This window comes from Phyllobates terribilis, unplaced genomic scaffold (genome assembly GCF_046119375.1).
Source record: "Phyllobates terribilis strain yellow unplaced genomic scaffold, ASM4611937v1 Scaffold_2__4_contigs__length_985480577, whole genome shotgun sequence".
NCBI lineage: Eukaryota > Metazoa > Chordata > Amphibia > Anura > Dendrobatidae > Phyllobates > Phyllobates terribilis.
In genome coordinates this window covers 513,672,235-513,694,748 of record NW_027362762.1, presented here as the reverse complement: position 1 = coordinate 513,694,748, position 22,514 = coordinate 513,672,235, and the positions used below count along the sequence as shown (strand labels likewise).

The window sequence follows — 22,514 nt, the reverse complement described above, 5'->3', positions numbered from 1 at the left end:
CATCTCTTCTATATAAAGCACATACAGGTGATACAGCCCTAAGGTGTGTAAGATTACACCTGTCAGGTTCATATGCTGCAGGGAAAGTTTCATCTTTTTCCCACAAAAATAGCAAACATATTTCCTTCACCTTAGAGGGGTTTTCCCACACTTTGTCTTACGGCATGTCATCTAGAGTCGTCTGCTGATCCAAAAAATGAGGTTGACACTGGAAGTTAAAAAGTCATCACACATGCCTGATTAACCCCTGAAAATGAATGTTAGATACAGTAAAAGCTGAATACCCCCACATCTTCGACCACATAGGAAAACACCTGCATTATAAATGACACATGGTAGGTGGAGGGCCATGGAACCGATACTGCATTAGTGCCCTGGAACCAAATATAGCCCTTGTCTTCTGGCTACTACGACTGATCACACTTTTATGGCATTTATAATTCATATTCCAGAATATCACACAATTACTGATAGAAACAAGACAATTAAAAATTGTGTCACATAATGGATAGGTGGCATCTTCTGAGGGGCAAAACAATCATTGTCAACATGATCATAAGGATTGAAAATCTATGTTTTATACGTGATGCAGAAAAAAAAAAGATTAAAAGTGAACCACGTGAAAAAAGTGCTATGTGAGCATTTGATGAGTTCTTGATTTTCTGCAGGATTTCTACTATTATTAGCTGAATTAGTGCGTTTTTTTCACTTGTGTTTTTGTCGCATTTTTGACTCTGTGGTTTTTGTCTTTTTTTGGTATGTCATGTACAGTCATGGTCAAAAGTTTTGAGAATGACACCAAAATTATATTTTCACATGATCTGCTGGCCTCTGGTTTTTATTAGTGTTTGTCTGATGTTTTTATCACATACAGAAATATAATTGCAATCATATTATGAGTACCAATAGGTTATATTGACAGTTAGAATGAGTTAATGCAGCAAGTCAATATTTGCAGTGTTGCCCCTTCTTCTTCAAGACCTCTGTAATTCTCCCTGCTCTCAATCAACTTTTGGACCAAATCCTGACTGATAGCAGTCCATTCTTGCATAATCAATGCTTGCATTTTGCCAGAATTTGTTGGTTTTTGCTTGTCCACCCGTCTCTTGATGATTGACCACAAGTTCTCAATGGGATTAAGATCTGGGGAGTTTCCAGGCCATGGACCCAAAATCTCTATGTTTTGTTCCATGAGCCATTCAGTTATCACCTTTGCTTTATGGCAAGTTGCTCCATCATGCTGGAAAAGGCATTGTTGGGCGCCAAACTGCTCTTGGACGGTTGGGAGAAGTTGCTCTTGGAGGACATTCTGGTACCATTCTTAATTCATGGCTGTGTTTTTAGGCAAGACTGTGAGTGAGCCGATTCCCTTGGCTGAGAAGCAACCCCACACATGAATGGTTTCAGGATACTTTACAGTTGGCATGAGACAAGACTGGTGGTAGCGCTCACCTCTTCTTCTCCGAATAAGCTGTTTTCCAGATGTCCCAAACAATCGAAAAGGGGATTCATCAGAGAAAATGACTTTGCCCCAGTCCTCAGCAGTCCACTCCCTGTACCTTTTGCAGAATATCAGTCGGTCCCTGATGTTTTTTCTGGAGAGAAGTGGCTTCTTTGCTGCCCTCCTTGAAACCAGCCCTTGCTCAAAGAGTCTCCGCCTCACAGTGCGTGCAGAAGCACTCACACCAGCCTGCTGCCATTCCTGAGCAAGCTCGGCACTGCTGGTAGTCTGATCCCGCAGCTAAAACAGTTTTAAGATACGTTCTAGGCGCTTGCTGGTCTTTCTTGGGCGCCCTGGAGCCTTTTTGACAACAATGGAAGCTCTCTCCTTGAAGTTCTTGATGATGCGATAGATTGTTGACTGAGGTGCAATCTTTGTAGCTGCGATACTCTTCCCTGTTAGGCCATTTTTGTGCAGTGCAATGATGGCTGCACGTGTTTCTTTAGAGATAACCATGGTTAACTGAAGAGAAACGATGATACCAAGAACCAGCCTCCTTTTAAAGTGTCCAGTGATGTCATTCTTACTTAATCATGACTGATTGATCGCCAGCCCTGTCCTCATCAACACCCACACCTGTGTTAATGGATCAATCACTAAAACGATGTTAGCTGCTCCTTTTAAGGCAGGACTGCAATGATGTTGAAATGTGTTTTGGGGGTTAAAGTTCTGGGCAAATATTGACTTTGCAAGTACAGTAATTGCTGTTAAGCTGATCACTCTTTGACATTCAGGAGTATATGCAAATTGCCATTACCAAAAATGAAGCAGTAAACTTTGGAAAAATTGCTATTTGTCTCATTCTCAATACTTTTGGCCATGACTGTATTAAAGTCTTTTTTTTTTTAAACTTCCTGGTATTTGGCTTTGACAAAGCTTTATTGTGCGGACTACATGTGTTTTTAGTGTATTTCCACAGCGAAAACGGACTAATAACACCTATATGTTTTTGCCTGCGGATTTTCTGCATCTGATACAAGTCTATGGGGAAAATCCGTATATAAAGCTTAGCAAACCTTCAATTAGAAATGGCACCGCAGGTCAGATTACGCTGCGTAAAAACTAAAGCACAGTTGGAATGACACTTCTATAAATCCCATGCATTTTGATGGAACTGTAAAACACTGAGATTTTTGTGCAGCTAAAATACGCAGCATCAAAAATTCATTATGGGAACGTCAACTTATGTACGCTAAGGAATCAGAACAGAAAAAAGGTTTCTGGTAGAAAGTAATTCAAATAATAGATGGTGTAAACTTTCACTAGACGGTCTAAAGATGTACAAAATTAAACTGCATGAACCACTTAAAGCATAACCGTTGTTTTAAATTTTATGTCATAAATCATTAGTACACATGAAAATAAGCAACGTTGTAAGAAATCTGCTTCTTTCTCTGCCAGAATTGATCAGCCATTATCAAAATTATCAATTCTGAGGTAAAATCTGTATTCAGTGAAGACAGACTTTCCCATTACTGAGATAGGAGAATAGTGCAACTTTCACCATTTTATGGATCCTATGTTCATCAGTGTTTCACCAGTAATTTTTTTCGGAAAAAAATAAAGTTCAAAAATTCTCCTATTACAGTGTTAATCACGGACAACACACTGATGGCATCTGTGATTTTTGCGGACCCATACTCTTTTATTGTTAATTTTGGTCCGTGACTCCGATCAAAAATGGGCATGTCTCCATGATATTTTTGTGGACTCACGCTCTTCAAAACAACACAGACATGTGAATAGCACCATATTTTATAATGGGTACATGTTCTATCTGTGAAAAGCCCAGAAAACATACATGATTCACTGGCGTCTGCATGAATTCTCAATGAACTGTAATCTGAACCTAAGAAATTTGCAAACCGGTATGTTTAGAGGCAAATGTAATCCTCAAACTGAAATGTAGAAGAATATGGTATGTACCTTGATCTTTACATTTAATGCCTGGGGAGATGGCGTAGCCAATGATTAAAGTGGCATTTTCTGTTGCTTTCCTAGAATACTCCAAGGTTTTCTACCACGCCTAGTCAAACCGCAAAGATCAGTCCAAATACTAATTCAGCTTCTGTTACGTCCAAGAAGAGCCCTGAGCTTGTACAGAGTGTTCAAGTGGAGGAGCTTATGGAAGAAATCAGATCACTTAAACTTATGATGGAGATACTTAAAAATAAGCAATTGTAAGTGATCACGCTGTATTTCTATCTGTTCTATACTGCTTGTATGTATTTCACATATCCTTTTTATATGTTACAAATTATGCATCAAGCAGTATCAGATCCTGTACATCTTGTTGCTTACACTTTAATGTAGTCAAAGTGTCTACATAGGTCCTGCCGCTCGCTCAAGACCACGGCCGGTGCCACCAGCTAAGTTGGCTTAGGCATAGAAAAAAGTTTCCTGGTAGCTAATAGCACGTAGCACTGACTAGTGGCCACGAGGAAGCCTCACATGTGTGACGATATGCGTGGGGTCTGGTCTCTATCCTAACCTTATGACTGTCACAGGTTCTATATGATCTTATTGTACATCATGGATTATCAAGTCCATTACATTTATCTGTGCAGGGTGTTTGTCTTATTATCACCCACATATTTGCTTTGCCTCCGTCTTTTATGTCTCATTTGACAAATATTGGTTGTCTGTTTCATGTGATACATTTTTTCACATGCCTCATCTTATGGGGTTGCTATTTGACATGTACACTAAATCACTTTAGCAGTTTAGTATAAATGCATTATAGATTGTTCTATCTTGGTTTATACTTATTTTGATTGTATGCTATTGTATTGGTTTGGCAGAGATATTATGCTATATTGCACTATATTATTATTTTAGATGCTTTTCTTCTTTATCTCTTTTGATACATACTGACATTATATAACTCCTGGTTGTATATATTATGACAGGAGCCCTGGTTATATCTTTACCTTTCTTCTGTTATGTTTAATTATACTTTTGGTGGTGCTTGCCTTGCTATCTTTACTATGTGGCGCCCCTGAGGGTTCGGTCGCCACAGAGGTATGCATCTCACCCAGAGGTGTTGTATCTCACTCTCAGGTAAGGAAGGAGTACAGCTCGGGACCCTAACACCTGCATCCAACACATACCCGCAGTGGGGGTAGGGCGAGATTGCTCCTAAGGGAGAGCACAGTCCCGAGTCCCTAGCTGTGGGAGGGGCTATGTAGTGGGTGTGGGTGGAGGAAGTAGCTAAGGGGAGCACATGAGAGGAAGGTATAAATAGAGAAGCCATCTTGAGAGTTCAGTTCAGTTCAGTCTGAGGAGAGAGAGAGAACAGTCTACAGTGAGAAGAGTGGAGCAGGGCTCTGCAGGAGCTCTGCTCAGGCAGAGGGCCTGAGGAGAGGCCCAGGACTGAAGAAAGAGGAGAGGGAGCAGGAAGGGCTCCAGGAACGGAAGAAGGGACCCCAGGGGTACGGGCAGTGCTGTAGGCCACCCGTACGCCCGAATCTACCGGGAGGTGGAGGGGTCAGGCCACACAAAGGGGACCGATCCCTCAACTAGCAGAGAACTTTATGACTCAACTAGAAACCGGAGGCTGCAGTATTTCAAGTCCTGCAGCCAACAGTCCCTATCAGTCTCACCAAGAAGGTAGCTATAGAGGACCCAGGGGACGGAACAGACGTCGCCCAACAAGGCCCGCAGGTACCGGATTGGGACACTTGGTGTGAGGTGCAGGGAGACGGCCAGAGAAAGGACGCAGAAGGGGGTCCCGTTAAGTACTCCGGAGATACCTGAGGGTGGACTGAACCCCTCCCTGAGTTAGCGCAGCACGACGAGGGAAGTTACACTGGTACCTGTAACTTGGACTGTAATAACTGTGAGTAAAGACCCTGAGGACTGCACCCCCCTGCCTCTGTAATTATAATCTGCGCCATCGCCCCCGCACTACAATGCCCAGCATCACCTATTACTTCTACACTGCCCTGGAGCTAAGCTCTACCTGTGGAGAGCCACACCAGCTTTGCTGCACTAACATCAGCACCAGAGGACCTGCTCCGCAGCGGCAGCTCCCTTTAGCTGCATACCACAGGTGGCGTCACGAACATTGTACATAATTCCCCTGTAAATAATTCCCTATTGAATGACCGCCCTGGGTCACGGACTGGGTCACCGCCACTGTGACATCCCCCGGCATCTACCGGCCCGGCACCGGGTACCCCACGGCCCAGGGGGCGCGTCAACTACATATCCATATAATATGCTCATCTGAAGGAGTCTTTAGGTGAAGTCGACCCCAAAGATAGCACGCCGTCCTAGGATCTGGTGAACATGACACCCACCTTAATATACTAAGAAATTTAATGGAGTTTGGGAACTATTCAAACTTGTCCATATTTCTGCATAAATTTGACTTAAAACTGCATCAGATTTTAACACAAGTCCTAAAGATAGGTAAAGATAACCTTATAAAATAGAAATATTAGAATGTGTTCAAATGAGGAAAATGACCCAACATCACGTCTGGGAGTAGCAAATGTATGTGAATCTTTAGGATTAGCAAATAAGAAGTAAGTTAAAATCTGGCATTTTTAATCAATGGGATGGCAATCAGTTGAGAGTGGGCTACCTATTTTTTTAACTAACAAGGATCTATCAAAGTCTTCACAAGACATATTTGTGGAAGTGTATCAAAGCACATACAAAGGAGATTTCTGAAGATCTCAAAAAAAGAGTTGTTGATGCTAATTAAGCCGGAATGGGTTGCAAAACCAATTCAAAAGAGTTTGGTCTCCACCAATCCACAGTTAGACAGCTTTTGTACCACTGGTGGAAATTCAAGATCATTATTACTCTCCCGAGGATGGGTCAACAAACAAATATCACCCCAAAACAATAATAGTCCACAAGGTTACATAGATTCCCAAGGTAGCCACTAAGAAATTAAAGGCCTCTCCCACATTGTTTTTTAACAAGGAGGACACTGAATAACAATGGTGTACATAAAAGGACTGCAAGGAGAAAACCACTGCTCTCCATAAAGACCATTGCTGCCTATCTGCAGTTTGATAAAGATCACCTAAACAAGCCAAATGACAACTGGAACAATGTTTTGTTACGAACGATACTAAAATAGAACTTTTGGTTTAAATGAGAAGCATAATGCTTTGAGAAAGACAAACATTGCATTGTAGAATGATAACCCCATATCATCTGTGAATTATGTTGGCCCAGACAGCTTGCCATCATTGGTCGACCAAGGAATTCTGAATTATACCAGCAAATTCCAAGGGAAAATGTCAGGATATCTGTTGATGAGCTGAATCACAAGAGAACATGGGTCATGCAGCAAGACAATGACCCAAAGCACACAATTTGTTCTACAAAAGAATGGTTAAATAATAATAAGGTTAAAGTTTTGTAATAGCCAAGTCAAAATCCCGAACTTATAGAAACCTATAGAAATGTTGTAGAAGGACCTGAAGCGAGAAGTTCATGGGAGAAAACCCACCAATATCATGGAAATTAAGCTGTTTTGTAGAAAGGAATGGGCTAAAAGTCGATGTGCAGGACTAATCAACAATTGGCAGAAAGATGTAGATGCAGTTATTGCTGCATAAGGAGGTCACGATAGGTACTGAGAGAAAAGGTTCACATACTTTTGCTAATCACAAGTATGTGATATTGGATAATATTCCTAATTTAAAAAAATGACAAAGTGTAATATTTTTATCTCATTTTTTTTCTTTGTTTTTAGGACTTATATGAAAATCTGATAGTGTTTGGGGTCAAATTCATGCTGAAATATAAACAATTCTGAAAGGCTCCCAAATTTTCAAGTAACAGTGTACAATGCTTGTTAAGAACTGTGTGGCACTCAGTTTTACGAAGAATTGCTAAGGTTTTGCAATGCGGTTCTCAACCACGTAATGTTTACATGATATACACATGGATTCAATGTGCTTCATCAGTGAAAACCATATGGGTCAAAACTACAAAACAGCCAGAACATGCAGTAAAACCAAGTGCAGTTTTGCCATCTGGTTCTTGGCGCACTACCACATGGGCAGACACACTAATACCAAAAAAATATTAGCACAACTAGCAAGATAGTAATTTATAAATGTATATATTAAGGTTAGACGTGTACTAGTTATTCTTAGTATCCTTACATTCACAATTTTGCATTTTGGTCTTTTTTATTATTACTGCAGGACCGATATACAAGAAATTAGATCAGAAATGAGTCAAGAGAGAGTGAAACGCTTAGCATTGCAGGTATGTGGGAAAACATAGATAAGACATAGTGATGGTTGATCTGTATAATGCATTCACATAGACCCTGCACTGCAGCACATCGAGTTATTATGGATCCATATTATGGATTCATAGCCATTGTTTGTGCATGGTACTACCAAGAGCAACCTTTTTCTACTTAGAAATGCTTCTTGGAGAGAATCTATAATATAATGCTACAAGCGTCCCTCTGTCTGAAGCCTTTATAGACTGCGCAAGCGCGACAGACAGAAGAACGCTTGGAGCTGTTACAGGTAAGAGGAGTGTATGGCGCCGGAGATCGTGGTATGCGTAGACACTGAACACATACCGCGATGTCCGGCGCCATACTTACATACTTACCTGACCGAGAGGAGCATTGCTGCGGCATCTCTCTTCTCGCCGGAGACCGGGGCAGGAGTGAGGCGCCGGGTCGGCGCATGCGCATAGCGCTATCTGGCGCCATTTTACTGAAGACACATTTGCAGTCTGTCTTCAGCAAAATGGTGCCGGACAGCGCGGTATGGGCACGCGCGTACACCGGCGCCACACTTATCCCCCGGCCTCCGGCAGAACGGGACACAGCGCTGGAGCACAGGGAAGAAAGGTGAGTTTAAGTGTTTATTTATTTTGTATGTGTGCATCGTGATAGGGATGAGGGGTGCCATATATACCAGGATTGGGGTTGAGTGGTGCCATGCGTACCAGGATTGGGGGTGAGGGGTGCCATGCATACCAGCATTGCATTTGGGATGAGGGGTACCATACATACCAGGATTGGTGGGTGAGGGGTGCCATACATTCCAGAATAGGGATGAAGGATACCATGCATACCAGGATTGAGGGGTGAGGGGACCATGCATACCAGGATTGGGGGGGTGAGAGGCCCATGCATACCAGGATTGGGGGGTGAGGGGACCATGCGTATCAGGAATGAGAGGTGAGGGGGTACCATACATAGGATTGGGAGGTGAAGGGGTACCATACATACCAGGATAGGGATGAGGGGGTACCATGAATACCAGGATTGGGGGGACCATGCATACCAGGATTGGGATGAGGGGTGGTATGCATACCAGGATTGAGGGGTGAAGGGACCATGCATACCAGAATTGGGGGGTGAGGGGTGCCATGCATACCAGGACAGGGATGAGGGGGTACCATGCATACCAGGATTGGGGTGAGGGGGGGACAATGCATACCAGGATTGGGGATGAGGGGGACCATACATACCAGGATTGGTGGGTGAGCGGTACCATGCATACCAGGATTGGTGTGTGAGGTGTGCCATTCATACCAGGATTGGGGATGAGGGGTACCATACATACCAGAATAGGGATGAAGGGTACCATGCATACCAGGATTGGGGGGTGAGGGGCCCATGCATACCAGGATTGGGGGGTGAGGGGACCATGTGTACCAGGAATTGGAGGTGAGGGGGTACCATACATAGGATTGGGAGGTGAGGGGGTACCATACATACCAGGATAGGGATGAGGGGGTACCATGAATACCAGGATTGGGGGGTGAGGGGACCATGCATACCAGGATAGCGATGAGAGGGTACCATGCATACTAGGATTGGGATGAGGGGGTACCATGCATACCAGGATTGGGGGGTGAGGGGACCATGCATACCACGATTGGGGGGTGCCATGCATACCAGGATAGGGATGAAGGGGTACCATGCATGCCAGGATTGGGGGGTGAGGGGACCATGCATACCAGGATAGGGGGTGAGAGGGGGACCATGCATTCCAGGATTGGGGGTGAGGGGTGCCATGCATACCAACATTGGGGATGAGGGGTACCATACATACCAGGATTGGTGGGTGAGTGGTGCCATGCATACTAGGATTGGGGGGTGAGGGGTGCCATGCATACCAGGATTGGGGATGAGGGGTACCATACATACCAGAATAGGGATGAGGGGTACCATGCATACCAGGATTGGGGGTGAGGGGACCATGCGTACCAGGAATGGGAGGTGAGGGGTACCATACATAGGATTGGGAAGTGAGGGGGTATCATACATACCAGGATAGGGATGAAGGGGTACCATGAATACCAGGATTGAGGGGTGAGGGGACCATGCATACCCGGATGGGGATGAGAGGACCATGCATACCAGGATTGGGATGATTGGGTACCTTGCATACCAGGATAGGGAAGAGGGGTGCCATGCATACCAGGATTGGGGGGTGAGGGGACCATGCATACCAGGATTGGGGGGTGTGGGGTGCCATGCATACCAGGATAGGGATGAGGGGATACCATGCATACCAGGATTGGGGGGTGAAGGGACCATGCATACTAGGATAGCGATGAGCGGTACCATGCATACCAGGATTGGGGGGTGAGGGGGAACCATGCATACCAGGATTGGGGGCTGACAGGGGGACCATGAATACCAGGATGGGAGGGTGAGGGGTGCCTTGCATACCAGGATTGGGGGTGAGGGGTGCCATGCATACCAGGATTGGGGATGAAGGGTACCAAACATACCAGAATAGGAATGAGGGGTACCATGCATACCAGGATTGAGGGGTGAGGGGACCATGCATACCAGGATTGGGGGGTGAAAGACCCATGCATACCAGGATTGGGGGGTGTGGGGACCATGCGCACCAGGAATGGGAGGTGATGGGGTACCATACATAGTATTGGGAGGTGAGGGGGTACCATACATACAAGGATAGGGATAAGGGGGTACCATGAGTACCAGGATTGGGGGGTGAGGGGACCATGCATACCTGGATTGGGATGAGGGGGTACTATGCATACCAGGATAGGGATGAGAGGTGCCATGCATACCAGGATTGGGGGGTGAAGGGACCATGCATACCAGGATTGGGGGGTGAGGGGTGCCATGCATACCAGGATAGGGATGAGAGGGTACCATGCATACCAGGATTGGGGGGTGAGGGGACCATGCATAACAGGATAGGGATGAGTGGTACCATGCATACCAGGATTGGGGGTGAGGGGTGCCATGCATATCAGCATTGGGGATGAGGGGTACCATACATACCAGAATAGGAATGAGGGGTACCATGCATACCAGGATTGAGGGTGAGGGGGGACCATACATACCAGGATTGGTGGGTGAGGGGTGCCATTCATACTAGGATTGGGGATGAGGGGTACCATACATACCAGAATAGGAATGAGGGGTACCATGCATACCAGGATTGAGGGGTGAGGGGACCATGCTTACCAGGAATGGGAGGTGAGGGGGTACCATACATAGGATTGGGAGGTGAGGGGGTACCATACATACCAGGATAGAGATGAGGGGGTACCATGAATACCAGGATTTGCGGGGTGAGGGGACCATGCATACCAGGATAGGGATGAGAGGGTACCATGCATGCAAGGATTGGGATGAGGGGGTACCTTGCATACCAGGATAGGGAGGAGGGGTGCCATGCATACCAAGATTGCCGGGGAGAGGGGACCATGCATACCAGGATGGGGGGTGAGGGGTGCCATGCATACCAGGATAGGGATGAGGGGATACCATGCATACCAGGATTGGGGTTGAGGGGACCATGCATACTAGGATAGGGATGAGCGGTACCATGCATACCAGGATTGAGGGATGCGGGGAGACCATGCATGCCAGGATTGGGGGGGTGACGGGGGGGACCATGCATACCAGGATTGGAGGGTGAGGGGACCATGCATATTAGGATTGGGGGGTGAGGGCTGCCATGCATACCAGAATAGGGATGAGGGGTACCATGCATACCAGGATAGGAATGCGGGGTACCATGCATACCACGATGATGGATGGGGTGCCATGCATACCAGGATGAAGGGTACCATGCATACCAGAATAGGGATGAGGGGTACCATGCATACCAGAATAGGAATATGAGGTGCCATGCATATCAGGATTGGGGGATGAAGAGTTCCATGCATACCAGGATTGAGGGATGAGGAGCCCATACATACCAGAATTGGGATGAGGGGTGCCATGTATAACAGGATAAGGGGTACCATACATACCAGAATAAGGATTCGGGGTACCATGCATACCAGGATGAGGGATGGGGTGCCATGCCTACCAGGATGAGGGGTACCAACCATACATACCAGGATAGGGATGCGGGGTACCATGCATACCAGGATGAGGGATGGGGTGCCATGCATACCAGGATGAGGGGTACCATACATACCAGGATAGGGATGAGAAGTGCCATGCATACCAGGATTGGGGTTGAGGGATACCATGCATACCAGGATTGGGGATGAGGAAGCCATGCATACCAGGATAGGGATGAAGGGTACCATGCATACCAGGACTGGGGGTTGAGGAGGGGACCATGCATACCAGGATTAGGGAGTGAGGGGGGGACCGTGCATACCAGGATTGGGGAGTGAGGGGACCATGCATACCAGGATTGGGGGGTAAGAGGTACCATACATTCCAGAATTGGGATGAGGGGTGCCATGTATACCAGGATGAGGGTTACCATACATATCAGAATAGGGATGTGGGGCACCATGCATACCAGGATGAGGAATGGGGTGCCATGCATACCAGGATGAGGGATGGGGTGCCATGCATACCAGGATGAGGGGTACCATGCATACCAGAATAGGGATGAGGGGTACCATGCATACCAGGATAGGGGTGAGGGGGTACCATGTATACCAGGATTGGGATGGAGTGCCATACATACCAGGATTGAGGGATGAGGAGGCCATACATACCAGAATTGGGATGAGAGGTGCCATGTATACCAGGATGAGGGGTACCATACATATCAGAATAGGGATGTGGGGTACTATGCATACCTGGATGAGGGATGGGGTGCCATGCATACCAGGATTGGGGGGTGAGGGGTGCCATGCATACCAGAATAGGGATGAGGGATACCATGCATACCAGGATAGGAATGCGGGGTATCATGCATACCAGGATGATGAATGAGGTGCCATGCATACCAGGATGAGGAGTACCATGCATACCAGAATAGGGATGAGGGGTATCATGTATACCAGAATAGGAATATGGAGTGCCATGCATACCAGGATTGGGGGATGAGGAAGCCATGCACACCGGGATGAGGGATTGGGTACCATACATACCAGGATTGGGGGATGAGGGGTGCCATGCATACCAGGATTGGGATGAGGGGTGCCATGTATACCAGATTTGGAATGAGGGGTACCATGCATACCAGGATTGGAGATGAGGGGTGCCATGCATACCAGGATTGGGGGTGAGGGGTGCCATGCATACCAGGATTAGGGGTGAGGGGTACTATGCATACCAGGATTGGGGGTGAGGGGTGCCATGCATACCAGGATTAGTGGTGAGGGGTGCCATGCATACCAGGATTGGGTGTGAGGGGTACTATGCATACCAGGATTGGGGGTGAGGGGTGCCATGCATAGCAGGATTGGGGGTGAGGGGTGCCATGCATAGCAGGATTGGGGGTGAGGGGTGCCATGCATACCAGGATTGGGGGTGAGGGATGCCATGCATACCAGGATAGGGATGAGGGGTGCCATGCATAACAGGATAGAGATGAGGGCAGCACATAACAGGATGGGGAAACAGGATTGGGGGCACAAATACCAGGATGGGGGCAGCACAAATACCAGGATGGGGGCAGCACAAATACCAGGATGGGGGCAGCACAAATACCAAGATGGGGGCAGCACATACCAGCATGGGAGACCATATATCAATAAAAATGCTCGCCACCCGGGCGCAGAACGCGTTCAATAGATATTACATCTATAATGTTACATGCAATAGCACATGTGCCTCCATATGTAGGTAATAAGAGCGGCTTACAAATCTGTAATTCAGTCATTCATATGAGCTCTAAGGAGCCTTGGGCCCACTGTATAGCAATAGAGGATTTTCTAGGTACACAGTACTAGTCCCCAATGATCAGATATCAATGTTGTTCCTCTAGTTTGACACCTGTCAAACTCTGTATATGACTGAACCTGTGCACAGGCAATCCATCTCCCCATTGTGATCAAAGATCTCTGCAACTGTTTAATTGTCTCCCCCCACCGAAAAAGAAAGCAAATAATGAAATGGAGATGTGAGCACATAATGCCAGTGTGCATGGCGTATATTTTCCCTTCATATTCAGTGACTCAAAGGGATTTAAGAGGTGAAATACACAGCGGATCATGAGCATCATCTGCCAGTCTATTTCAAGAAAAGAACAGGTGTCCTTAATCTTTTGTGCTCTCAGTGTATCACACAACACTGAAACCAAGAAACCATCCAACCACCACATGCCATGACTCGTGGTGCTCGAATTATCTTATTGTGCTTTGTTTACATTAGGCCTCATTCACACAAGATTACTTATAAGCTGCCCATTTCAAGGATTCTAAATGCGGATATAATGGTAGTTAATGGACCTATTATTCTCCCCATAGTAGTTTACAAAGACTGAAAATCATCCAAAAAATCCCAGCTGCCATGCACATGTCATAGGCAGGAGCTAAGGTGCTTAGTCCATACTATTAGGGTATGTTCACACTGATTTTTTAATCCTATTGATTTTGGTGCATATCTAAAAGTCCACACAAAAACTGCCTCCCATCACCATCAATTGTACATCTGCATTGCTATTTATATGGCCATGGATTTTTCCATAGCAGATTTGAAAACTGCTTTAATAAATGAGGGGCATGTCACTTAATGAAGACGTTTTCACGAGAATAGACCATAGTTTAATCCTAAATAGAGCTAACCCATGGGCAAACCTGTGGCAGTTCCTTTGCTATAATTTATGCTCCATCCGTTGGATTACACAAGCACATCATTGCTAACCTATTACCGTGCTGAATTAGTGAGCTAGGTGGCTCTGAGTGGAGCATTCTGTCTACAAGGGTAGAGCCACTGAGCTATGTGATTGACTGCCGCACTTTGTACATGACAGCACTGCAGCCAATACGAGATCCTGAAAGTAACAGCGGAGACTCAGCACTGTTCTCAGGGACGGTTAGTAAAATGTGGTTTATTCATAACAAACTAGACCCGAGAACCAGGATTTTCTGGAAGGGGGAAACTCTTTAAGAAATGAATCAGTACACAATGTTGTCCCTATAAAAGTGGTTGTCCACTACTATGACAACCCTTTATTACATAGGAAGGAAAAAGGTAAAAAATCGTCACATCCATCCAGAATGTAAAAAATGAATTGGAAAAACTTTATTGGTTACATGATTAAAAGATTAAAAATGTAGAAACCTCGACCTGACGCTTTTCTGGTTCAAAATGCAGGTGCATCTTTTAATCATGTAACCAATAAAGTTTTTCCAATTCATTTTTTACATTCTGGATGGATGTGATGATTTTTTACCTTTTTCCTTCCTATTTGGCTGCAGTCACCAGAGGGTGCGGCACTCTTCAGATGGACTCCAAACAGAACCAAAGCAGGCTCCTTTCCAGAATGGTGAGCTCCTAACAGCCCCCTCTCCCCTTACCTAACTTGGTCCCTTCTTACATACTTTAATCCTCTCTGTAATAAAAAAATAACTGATACTCACGTCCTGCACTAGCGCTGTTCCAGGGATGTCGGCCTTGGGTTGGCATTGGGTCCACAGGGTCTCGTGTGGCATAACAATCAGTGGTCACTAATCGCTGCCACCCTCTTTACAGCAGCTTAAACTGATAGCTATGCTTAATATATTTAAGAAGGGATTATCCTAGTAGTTCACAACCTCTTTTAAGACCAACAAATAAAATGTTATTCAAGGGGAGATATTTCCTTCAAGCTCGAGGTTTGGACAGTATACTGCCAAATTGCCCCTAACTAGTGCTAAACAAGTTGGTCACTTGTTTATTATAAGAACCATTTTCACTTTTTTTTTAAATTATCGGCAGCCATTTCCCCATTTTCATGACAAGGTGCGCTGCCAACAAATAATGATTTTTATGTCATCAAAGATGCAATGACAGTCAAGTGAACAGTCATCATGATGATTAAAAGGCCATTTACACTGGAAAATAGAGTAGTTGGATTAGTACAATAACAATAAATGGTTGCGTTCTGAACCTTTTTTGAAAAAAATTGAATAGAAACTTCTGCCACTTTATGGGTTAACCCCTTTACTGTTTCTCACAGACGCTTACACCTTTTAATATGCCACACTGACTCTCCTTTGACAAGGGTCAAGGTTACCTCATGGTTTATGTAACCTTAGCCTGTCTGACTGAGGCAGTTTTCATAATACCCACTAGCAGATGGTAAATTTAACTTGATAACGTTAGATACCTGATCCCTTCATAGATTCAGAAGAGGGAGGTTATCTACAGCAGAGAACGCCAAACTGGTGAATAAAGAAAATGTTACTGATGTCTCATAGGGCACAAGATTAGTGACACATAAGAGAGGGCAAATAAGTGCCATGTCACAAATATACTCCTAAGAAGATAATATTAAACTTTATATGTATTTCATAGATGGAAATTGATAACCTCAAGAAGCTATCTTCCTCCTAAATACCATTGAAAACTTGGGCTGGTTCCATGAGCACACAAAGAACAGCAAACAGATGCAAAACCACAGGAAGATGGAGAACCTAACAATGAGAAGACTACATTGGGAATGGACACTATTGGACATATTCTGAGAATAAATATCACTGCCACTGATTTTGCTTTTTGGACCAAGAATTTTTTTGTATGTATTATTTGTGGTATATAATTCCAAAACTTTCTGCAATGTAGTCTTCAGTAGATCATAGATCTGGCATTTATTGATAAAAATGTTGGCACGTTGTTCAAACTATGACTACCTATTCTACAGGCAATGTTTTTTATTTTTTTGCATAATCACTCTTACATATGGTGTGATTGCAAGATACTGGTGCACAGTTCTGTATCATTATAAAGATGCTCATTACAGTGGTTTGCTTTATATATTAGCATTGTCATGACCCAGCACTAATGGTTGAACATATATTGTCTCTACCTTTTTCTAAAGATTCTAAAGATTCATGATTGAAAGATGTTCTTCTCATACCCTGGACTGAACTTCCATATGATATAGACACTTCTAGTCCTTGTTGTTCTCTATGTATCTGGGCAATAACACATAACATTTTTGGCCCATTTCTCAAAAAGTCTATTACTTCAACTACCACCTACAAAGTTTGTGACTTATTTATCCCTCACACTATATATCTCATGTCTAAAAACTCATGCATACAAGCAGTCCAGCTTTTATTTATCCAAACCAGTTTAGGGTTTGTGAATATCACTTTAATGCTTTTCGTTTGACGTATGCACTGAGGAAGTCTTGTAAAGGATGTGCTGAACCTTAAAGAGATTGTGCGGTCTTGAATGATAAGTCTACAGCCACTCTATGTGACTGCAGAATTGTGGATCCTCCCAGCGCAGGCACTGTGTGTGCTGCGAGGATTCGATGTTGTCTCCACCAGAACCTGTCTAGTGGGTGCAGCCTGCTCAATACACTTGTAGACTAGATGGTCTCACCCACTAGACTAAACGGGGCCTGGCCTTGCTCAATACCAGTGTATTGAGCAGGCTGCACCCACTAGATGGGTTATGGCCAGGAGTATGTATATTGCATATTTGACCACCGTTTCCACCGGCAAATCCACGCAGCGCACAGTGCGTGCTCTGGGTGGATTCACAAGTCTGCAGTCACACAGAGTAACTGCAGACTTCTTATTCTAGATCGGACAAGACCTTTAAAGGGGCTATTCCCATCTTGTACATTATGGCATTCCATTTGATATGGATGTCTCTGTTTGTCATCCAATGACCCAATAAAGATACCGTTTTAGATATGCCATTGGTGAGTGCCTCTTTTTCTATTTTCTTCTACTTATCTATTATAAAATAAGCTATCCTCAAGAGTTGGCGATTGGGTCCGAGTTAATTTTTGTTTGATCCTGTCTTCCTTGGAAATTGGGTGTACCAGCAGTGCCAGCATTCTTCTCTTTCTATTTTATGCCATAAATGTATTGCAGATGCAAATCCCACCACTGAACATTGCGTATATCTCGATAATGGGGTCCTGACGTTTTTCACCTATTCGTGGAGCGGTGGTCAGAATTCCTTATCTTTTGAATGAGAATTCTGACCACCATTCCACTAATGGTAGCGCACAGCAGGGCCACATTCTCAGGTTAGATGCGAGTATCATTTTTGATAACAAACACATACTGCACTTCTATACAGTTACCAAATAGGTGTGCAGACAATCTTTTTGGCATTGATTGGGTCTATATGGTTGGTAGGAGTATGAACATAGCTATAGTGTTATGTTCAGGTGATATGGATGGCCACTTCACATTTTGCCAACATTTCTAGTCTAGGGCTCTTCATAAGAACTACTGTTGTAGTTTCTGTACTGATAATCGCTTTTTCTGTTGAAATTGGAAATGATTACTGCTAAGATTTAATTTGGCAGATCATGTATGACCTATTGTATGTTTTTAGGGCCTTATAAGTCTTGTATACGATAAGAGCCTAATGTATACTCTAATCTATTAATTGAAAAGAGGATGATCTTTTTCAAGTGCAAATTGAATTTTGTCCTTTATAACTTCATTTACCTACATAAATGTGCAGTTTATCATGCCTGACTATCCTCCAGAGCCTAAATGTCCAAATGATTGTTCCACCTTTACTAGTAGTATTAGAGATTTAAGTTAGGTTTATGGTTACATTTGGCAACGTGGAGCATAATATAGATATCCTTTAAAAATGACCTGTCATCAGAAAGGAGTGGCCAGTTTTTGCTTTTATTTTAATTTAATTGCTCCCCTGAGTATTGTGTTGTGGAATTTTTTAATTTGCCGTATGACTCCAGAGTACTGATGATCGAGCATGCTCGTTACTCAAGATTTACGAGCATGCTCGGGTGTTTTCCGAGTATCTTCAGCGTCCTCGGTGTTATGTTTTAGTCACTCAGTGCTCATGATTTGCGACTGTTTGACAGCTTTAATACATGTGAGGAAGGCCTGTTTCTTAGGCATTCCTCACATCTATTAAAGCTGTCAAACAGTCGCAAATCGTGATCACTGAGTGACTAAAACATAACACCGAGGACGCTGAAGATACTCGGCGAGCACCCGAGCATGCTCCCTGAAAGGCTTAACAGAACATACTCGCTCATCACTACTCCAGAGATATGGGCTTTTTTTATTTTGTGCTAATTTCTATGGTCTGTACCAAGGGGTCGTTGCTCCCAGGAGTCTCTGGGGGCTTGTCTTCAGGCTGCTCTGTAAGCCATACCCCCTTGTTAAAGACCATAAAAATTACCACTAAATAAAAAGGCCCATATCTCTAGAAACATAAGGCCAATTTAAAAAAAAAAAAACCTGAACACTCAGTGGAACAGTGGGAATAATATAATAGCAAAAACTGGTCACTTTTGATAGGGTAATAGGTCCTTTTTAAGTTGTAAATGCTATTGAAGTTGAATAAGCCACTCCATAGCATCAAAGCTGAATTCAAACCTCTTGGACAAAAGGCATAACCTACACATGGTGACATAAGGGAACTATTGACACAATAAATTTAATCTGTCCTGGAAATCAAGTGCCTTGTAGCCCAATTTGAATTCAGTTTTCACTATCTACATCGGCATTTACACTTCATGTGTTGACCATAGAGTAATATTACTGCCAATACCATGAAATATTTATTTCTACTGCTACTGCCATCATACAGCATGATAATAAGCACCATAGTTATCGCATGGGACCCCTGACCTTTGTAGATTCCCAAATATCTGCACAATGACTACTCATACAGTTATATGAAAAAGTTTGGGCACCCCTATTAATCTTAAGCTTAATGTTTTATAAAAATTGGTGTTTTTGCAACAGCTATTTCAGTTTGATATATGTAATAACTGTTGGACACAGTAATGTTTCTGCCTTGACATGAGGTTTATTGTACTAACAGAAAATGTGCAATCTGCATTCAAACAAAATTTGACATGTGCATAAGTATGGGCACCCTTATCATTTTCTTGTTTTAAATACTCCTACCTACTTTTTACTGACGTACTAAAGCACTTTTTTTTGTTTCGTAACCTCATTGAGCTTTGAACTTCAAAGCCAGGTGTATGCAATCATGAGAAAAGCTACTTAAAGTGGGCACTTGCAAGTTGTTCTCCTGTTTGAATCTCCTCTGAAGAGTGGCATCATGGGCTCCTCAAAACAACTGTCAAATGATCTGAAAACAAAGATTATTCAACATAGTTGTTCAGGGGAAGGATACAAAAAGCTGGCTCAGAGATTTAACCTGTCAGTTTCCACTGTGAGGAACATAGTAAGGAAATGGAAGAACACAGGGACAGTTCTTGTTAAGGCCAGAAGTGGCAGGCCAAGAAAAACATCAGAAAGGCAGAGAAGAAGAATGGTGAGATCAGTCAAGGACAATCCTCAGACCACCTCCAGAGAGCTGCAGCATCAACTTGCTGCAGATGGTGTCACTGTGCATCGGTCAACTATACAACGCACTTTGCACAAGGAGAAGCTGTATGGGAGAGTGATGCGAAAGAAGTCGTTTATGCAAGCACGCCACAAACAGAGTCGGCTGAGGTATGCAAAAGCACATTTGGAGAAGCCAATTTCTTTTTGGAAGAAGGTCCTGTGGACTGATGAAACCAAGATTGAGTTGTTTGGTCATACAAAAAGGCGTTATGCATGGCGTCAAAAAAACACAGCATTCCAAGAAAAACACTTGCTACCCACAGTAAAATTTGGTGGAGGTTCCATCATGCTTTGGGGCTGTGTGGCCAATGCCAGCACCGGGAATCTTGTTAAAGTTGAGGGACGCATGGATTCCACTCAGTATCAGCAGATTCTTGACAATAATGTTCAAGAATCAGTCATAAAGTTGAAGTTACGCAGGGGATGGATCTTTCAGCAAGACAATGATCCAAAACACCGCTCCAAATCTACTCAGGCATTCATGCAGAGGAACAATTACAATGTTCTGGAATGGCCATCCCAGTCCCCAGACCTGAATATCATTGAACATCTGTGGGATCATTTGAAGAGGGCTGTCCATGCTCGGCGACCATCAAACTTAACTGAACTGGAATTGTTTTGTAAAGAGGAATGGTCAAAAATACCTTCATCCAGAATCCAGGAACTCATTAAAAGCTACAGGGAGCGACTAGAGGCTGTTATTTTTGCAAAAGGAGGATCTACTAAATATTAATGTCACTTTTCTGGTGAGGTGCCCATACTTATGCACCTGTCAAATTTTGTTTGAATGCAGATTGCACATTTTCTGTTAGTACAATAAACCTCATTTCAAGGCAGAAACATTACTGTGTCCAACAGTTATTACATATATCAAACTGAAATAGCTGTTTCAAAAACACCAATTTTTATAAAACATTAAGCTTAAGATTAATAGGGGTGCCCAAACTTTTTCATATAACTGTATTTGGGAGACATAAGATCCCAGGTCATGGAATGGCCTCTTTTTTTTGCTTTGAAAAGTGATTAGAATCAAATCCACCTTTAGGTCTGCTTCACATGGCACAATAGGACCTTGTTACTGAGGATGGCAGGTAGTTATAGCAAAATGGTGCTAGGACTGTTTTTCTGAAAACTGTATCATAGCTTTGCATTTTAAATCTGCTGCAGACTCCTCAATTAAAGAGGTGTGGCCCCAAAACCAGCACAACGTGAATGGGATTTAATCAAAACTTATTGATTGGAGTGTAGTCCCTAACAAGCATGTGAATATTTATTTTACTCACTTTTATAGCGCCATCTTATTCCACAGCACTTTACAGACATTATCAGCACTGTCCCCATTGGGGCTCACAATCTACATTCCTTATCAGTATGTTTTTTAAGTGTGTGAGAAAACCAGAGAACCACCACACAAACAAGGGGAGAACATACAAACTCCTTGCAGATGCTGTCTGTGGTGGGATTTGAACCCAGGACCCCAGCACTGCAAAGCAACAGTGCTAACCACTGAGCCACCATGCTGTCCACAGCCTTAAATAATTAAGGAGGGAGCCCTTTTCACTTTTTTTTTTTACTCATAATCAGTATTTTTCTTTGAATGTTTCAACAGTAAGTACTCTTAACTATATAAGCACACTAGGGTTGGATAAAGACAATCCTATTCGGTAGCTGTCATAAGGAAATGTGTGTATATAAATGCATCTAATGAAATATCTTGGATCCCTCAATAATGCTGGTCAAAGAATAGTTGTCCAATATTTTAGTAAACTCTCTTGAATAGTACGAGTCACACAATATTGTGTTTGAAAGTTTTTCTAAGAAATAATGAAAAGTAAAAGATGAATTGTGATTCGATGCTACAGGGAAGAGCCCTGGGTGTTATACAAAATCCTGTTTTTTTGGGCACTATTTCTTCAACTGATATGTAAAATGTGCAATATACTCAATAAATATCGAGGCATATTTATTCAAATGTTGTTGATTCATTTGAATGCATTAGAAAATATGTAATGCAAGTTCCTTCGCTCCAACTTAGAGGTTTCTGAGATTCAAATTGCAGCCTCGGAGGCTAAGAACCAGTACGATTTCTAATCATCCCTGTGGTGTTGCTTTATTTGTAGGTTTCTATACATAAATTTAGGTGGTTCATATGTCTGTAGTGCCACAAAATACCTGTATATGTGATAGACTTTTATATGTATTGCCAACTATGGTGAGGGTTGGTTTCTCTGCTGGGAAAACTGCATCCACACATTGTACCCGATCCCTTACTGGAGGGGTGTGCACTTTTGCCTGAACCAGGAAGTTGTTCACGATC

General features: G+C 43.5%; 1 protein-coding gene across 4 annotated transcripts in view; it reads left to right on the top strand.

The window, feature by feature from the left end:
• SH3D21 (SH3 domain containing 21) overlaps nt 1-17,539 on the top strand; it is a 129,174-nt gene extending 111,635 nt beyond the window's left edge. For 2 of the 4 annotated variants that reach the window (XM_073665910.1, XM_073665909.1), the window contains exons 18-20: nt 3,503-3,681; nt 7,675-7,738; nt 16,185-17,539. In XM_073665910.1, the coding sequence (XP_073522011.1) occupies nt 3,503-3,681; nt 7,675-7,738; nt 16,185-16,223 (282 nt within the window). In that variant the 3' untranslated portion in view covers nt 16,224-17,539. The remainder of the gene's footprint in view (nt 1-3,502; nt 3,682-7,674; nt 7,739-16,184) is intronic. The other 2 variants (XR_012287174.1, XM_073665911.1) reach the window with 2 other exon arrangements.
• The last annotated feature ends 4,975 nt before the right edge of the window (nt 17,540-22,514 follow it).